This window comes from Triticum aestivum, chromosome 6A (assembly GCF_018294505.1).
Source record: "Triticum aestivum cultivar Chinese Spring chromosome 6A, IWGSC CS RefSeq v2.1, whole genome shotgun sequence".
NCBI lineage: Eukaryota > Viridiplantae > Streptophyta > Magnoliopsida > Poales > Poaceae > Triticum > Triticum aestivum.
Genome location: NC_057809.1, coordinates 498868719 through 498873555, shown reverse-complemented (window position 1 = coordinate 498873555; position 4837 = coordinate 498868719). Strand labels below are relative to the sequence as shown.

Sequence of the window (4837 nt, the reverse complement as noted above, 5' to 3'; positions counted from 1 at the left end):
TGATTCAAAAAAATCCGATTTATTTTTCTAAGCATCTAGCATCCGGATCGTGTAGCTTTAGGTTTTAGGTCCTAGTAGCTTAGATTTTTGGGTCGTCCATCGTCTTGGTTTTGGCGGTGGCAATGGTGGCGCTGAATAAAGAAGCTTCATATCTTTCCGCGATGAGGCGATTGGTCCTATGGTTTGAGATGGATTTGGAAACTAGTTTGTTCAAGTAAGGATGGCGTGGCGGCGACGACATCCTCATAGTGGACTTGTGTCCTTGGACTTCGCCGTGTGACATCGTTTGCTCCAGCGCCGGTGCGGAGCTTAGGAGGTAATCCAGAAGCGGATGCAAATTGTGGTATGCAACGGTGGCATCTGGAAGATGGTGAATCATGTACTGGGTTTGTGGTTCGTGGCTGGCAGGTATGGTTTCCTCCTCTTGTGACTTAGTCATGCAGGGGAGACAGATCTGGAGGATGGCGTGTCTGGGGTGTTGCCCCGGTCTGATTCTTCAACTGCAATGGCTTCACTATTGGTGAGTCATTTTGAAGGTTCGTAAAACTGCATATGCGTCAAGCTCAGCTGAGGAGGTGACCCGTCAATTTTTCCTCTGGTGGTGCTGAAGGCAGGCGACACACGTTGGTGTGAAGTTAAAGGGTTTCTTCGGTTTTGCTTATAATTTTCTTTCATTGATGGTGTTCATTTGTGCAAAAGCTAGCATTTTGTTGTCTTTTCAGTTTTGCGCGGTCGGTGTCTAGATGGCTTGTACTATGATATTTATGATATAAATGAGACACATATTACCATAAAAATATAGTTTAGAAGCCGGCATCTTCACTTGTTATTTCCTGGATGTGGCTAGCTCAGTCGACGACTGAGACTTCAAGTGAAACGTATAAGAAAGAAAAAAGAAAAAACTAAAAGAAAAATTGCATGAATCTTCATGCAAGATCTCACGAATATAGATCCACCGAGACTTGGACATAACCAAGTCTCAGTCGACATTTAGCAAGACTATTCCTGTAAACAAAATCAATGGCCGGTTACCAGGCCGTGCCCTGTTGCGAGCACGGAGCACCAATGGCGGCGCACCAATCAAATGCAATAGCAACAATAACGTGATCAATGGTAACAGTAGTACGAAGCGAGGCTGCTGCAGTTGCTACGTGTGGGAGGCGTTCTTGAAGACATGGCAGGTGGAGTCACAGGGGTAAGGGCAGTCCGTCTTCTGAAACCCACTGCGGCCGTAGAACCAGTCCCCAACCGCGCTTGCTATTCTCTGCGACAGACACAGAAAGAAGGAGCTCTCGTCAGATAAACAAACACCAGGCCGTCGCCGGCTGAGCCCCGGGAAAACTTGTATGCAAACGAAATTCAGCGGTGCAAGAGAAGACGGCGAGGGTGTTCACTTTGCCTCCGAGCACCGGCGAGCCGGGCGCGAACCAGATCTCCTGTATCTCGGACTGGCAGTGCGCGAAGCACGAGTTTATGAACAGCCCTCTGGTGGGTGAGTCCCCTTGGGCCTCGATTGCTTCCAGGAAATGGTCCCTGAATCCTGAGGTGGACATACACAGTACTGAATATACATACACACAGGTTCATGGCTGACCCGTCAGTAAAATGCAGTAGCACTTACCCTGTAAAATCTTAAGTTGCTTCGCCGAGCACTGGTTTATGTCGTGCTTGCAGCTTCGCCAGCGAGGATCAGAACCTCCAGGCACCAAAATGTTCCGTACCTGCATGCGGGCACGTGGAAACAGAATCAAGATTGGTGCCTTGATGGATGGTGGTGTCAACTGTCAAGCATACTGCAGGTAGAAATGGTTTATATCTGATGATAACCTGCCATGAATCGTATGCTGCATTCAGGATGAACAGGGGTGTCTGAATCTGTTTCACCTCATTCTGAGGAAAAAGGCACTGCATCCAAGCAAAATGTTTTTGTAAGGGAGTGCAACCTGATCCCTAGATGTGCATTGTGGCTATTGCAAGTGCATCTTACCATGCCTGCAGGCAACTTGGAAGTGCACGAAGATGGTAAATTCTTGGCCGAGCCCTACGGTATTTGTACACAACACAATCATGTACAAGACAAAACAGCATAATAAGTATAGGTGCAAAGCATTTTATTTTATTTCGCAACATGAGATATTGTTACTGATGCCACTTTATGCCACAGTTTGAACTCGAAGCTTATATTGTCGAGTAGGGCCTTTTGGTGACCGAGCTCCTTGGAGCCCTTTATTTTTTTAAAATTCAAAATTCAAACTTCCTTGTTTCAAAAAAAATCTGAACAAAAATATGCAGTATACAAGGATGAAATGTATATATGTGCAAAAATTGAGGATGAAATATCTTGAAATGCGACCTGTATAAAAAAGACAATTTTCTGGACTTTGAGGATGAATAGTATCATGTGTTAAAAAGCCCCAGATTTTTTTTTTGCACAGCCCTCATTTCAACGTATTTAGTTCTGAAAATCTACACACATATACATTATTCCCCCATGTATATCTGCATTTTTTTCAGATTTTTTTGAAATAAAAAAAATGAATCTGATGAATTTTGAATTTTGCAAAAGGAGTCCTCCATGGAGCCCAGCCTCGAAAAGCAATTTTCGGTCCTGAAATAAACTATATAAAGTGTCTTGTTTTAGGCATCGGTCGTTGATCGGTTGTCATGTCATAGTTAATAGTTATGTACACATAATCAGGTAGAAAGAGCAACAAAATGAAATGTGCATACATGAGTCTTAACTACATCACTGAAAAAGGCCGCAGCATGGTTTACTCCAGCAATGTCCTTCCTGTAGAGCAAATTAAGATGGGAAGTGTTAGACAAGGAAATAATTATTCAGAAATGCGACGTACTTTCTTCTATATATTGCAATGCCTAGTATATCTCCAAAGTGGCAAAAGCAGATAGCATGATTTTCCTTTTCTCCCAACTGGATTCAGTATTAGTACTGCCTTACACATTGATGAAGAAGCCAGCATCAGAAAGGCACTTAACATTGGCCGCCGCCGGCAGAAGCCGATGAAATCTGTCACAGTGCAGTATCGAAGTTAATCCACCAGCAGAACATCCCGAAATTAGAGCCTGCCACATCCTTGCAAAAGGAGGAAATTAGAGTCTGCTACAATTTTGCTAGTCACATGCTAGGCATATTGTGCTGATAAGAATGCATACATTTTCAGCTTTGTTCATTCCTTTAGCGAGCAGATCTTCCATAACTGCTTGCCATACCCTCGCACCTCTGTAGTGTAGATTTGTTCTCTGTCAAGATTGCAAAATTAGAAGACAAAAACCTCAGTTCAGACCGGCAGTAATGCCTTCAGTAGGAGGAAATCATGGAAGCTTGGAGTATGGGCTCACCGGATCAACTTCTTCCTTGTCGCCAGTGAAAGACGAGCCGTCGCAGTACCGGACCCGGACCTTGTTCCAGTTGTAGAAGTCTATTCTTTGTCAAATTGCAGCGCACACACATTAAGCACAAGAATTTAAATTTAGGCAGTCTCAAGCTTGGAACTGCCACTATTACAAACCTGACAAAGAGAAGCAGAGCACAACAAATTATGTGATGGCCAGGTGGTGAGACTGAAGTATACCTGGGTTGTAATCCGGGGTGTTGCTCAAGATCCCGGAGAAGGCAACCTGCTTGGCCATCTCCTTGGAGGAGCCTAACCGGGTGTGCGACCGCTGCAGGCAGGTCGTCACATTGTTGCACCATCCTCCTCCCTGCCGCCGCCAAAATTTGCATTCAGAGTTGAGCTAAGCATATTCCTTGGCACCAAATTCTGTACGTGCTCCGAGCGGGTTTGATAACTGACCTCAAAATGAACCAACCAGCTGTTCGACCCGGAGCCGGAGCCACGGGCGAGATGGTACGCAGGGGGACTCCCGTCCAGACATACTACGATCCACAGAATCATACGTCAGGCTAGATTGGCGAGAGGCCGGGAAGGAGAAGCAACAATGGTGTGACTGACCTGCCCCTTTGGCCACGGCGCTGTCGACGTAGGTAATGTCCACGAAATAGCCGTCCGCCTCGAGGACCGCCAGCGCGCAGGCGAACGCCGAGCACCAGAGCCGCAGCTTGCTTCCGTCCCCCATTCCCGTGGCTGAGCCCGCGACAGCGAACGAGCTAGAGAAGGAAGAAATGGCGGAAATGCAAGGGTCAGGGAAGCACACACATATATAACCGGCTAACAGCAACAGGCAGCTAGCCATGGAGGAGGGAGGCCGGAGCGAACCTGGTGGAATGGAAGCCGGCAAGCCGCCGTCTCGTGCTAATCTCGCAGCCGGGTTGGTTCTCTAGCTCCCTCCCTCTTGTGCAGCTGCAGCAGGGAGAGAGGGCCGAGGCCGAACAGAGCGACGTCGCCGATGCTTCGAGCTTCCCAATGCTATGCGAGCTGCTGTGCCTGTGCGTGCCGGCTCACGCCTGTTTTTCCACGCCGGCAGTGGCAGTGGGCCGGGATGGGACGCCGGACCGGACGCGTCTTTTCCTTTTTCTTTTGGCTCGCTCGCGTACGTCCTTGTGCGTCAGTAACTCAGTAATCAACGCCTCTGCCGTCTATCTATCTGTCTGTCTGTCATACATATGGCGGCCGGGCGTGGATGCTGTTGGGGGGTGAGCTCAAATGAATGACGGGGATTAAAAAGCTGCGGTGCACTGCGGGACGGCCAGCGGTACCACCCGTGCTCCGCCTCGCAAAAGTCCTCGGTGACGCCGAGCAGTGCCATGAACGTCAGCCCATTTTCTTTTCTTTCTGCCATGAAAATGGGAACGGATGAAACATTCAGAAAAGAGATCTCTTCAGAAAAGAAAATGGAAAGGCAAGGCAAAGCCGGA

The 4837-nt window shown here is 47.7% G+C and overlaps 1 protein-coding gene across 1 annotated transcript; it reads right to left on the bottom strand.

Moving 5' to 3' along the window:
• Nucleotides 1–903: 903 nt before the first annotated feature.
• LOC123128109 (pectin acetylesterase 8) lies at nt 904–4550 on the bottom strand. Its single transcript, XM_044548027.1, has 13 exons — nt 4239–4550; nt 3975–4129; nt 3816–3898; nt 3594–3723; nt 3361–3440; nt 3175–3261; nt 2960–3084; nt 2731–2791; nt 1988–2041; nt 1828–1905; nt 1622–1721; nt 1395–1540; nt 904–1264 (listed from the first exon to the last, which is right to left on the bottom strand). Exons 2-13 carry the CDS (start codon nt 4096–4098, stop codon nt 1148–1150), a joined length of 1185 nt encoding a protein of 394 aa, XP_044403962.1. The 5' UTR covers nt 4099–4129; nt 4239–4550; the 3' UTR covers nt 904–1147.
• Between the last annotated feature and the right edge of the window lie 287 nt (nt 4551–4837).

Excerpts from the sequence above, each read along its gene's own strand:
- LOC123128109 (XM_044548027.1), bottom strand. The coding sequence starts at position 4,098 with ATGGGGGACGGAAGCAAGCTGCGGCTCTGGTGCTCGGCGTTCGCCTGC. Across the intron at positions 3,441-3,593 it reads CACCCCGGATTACAACCCAG|ACTTCTACAACTGGAACAAG; the intron begins GTATACTTCAGT and ends GACAAAGAATAG. Across the intron at positions 3,262-3,360 it reads ACAAGGAAGAAGTTGATCCG|AGAACAAATCTACACTACAG; the intron begins GTGAGCCCATAC and ends CAATCTTGACAG.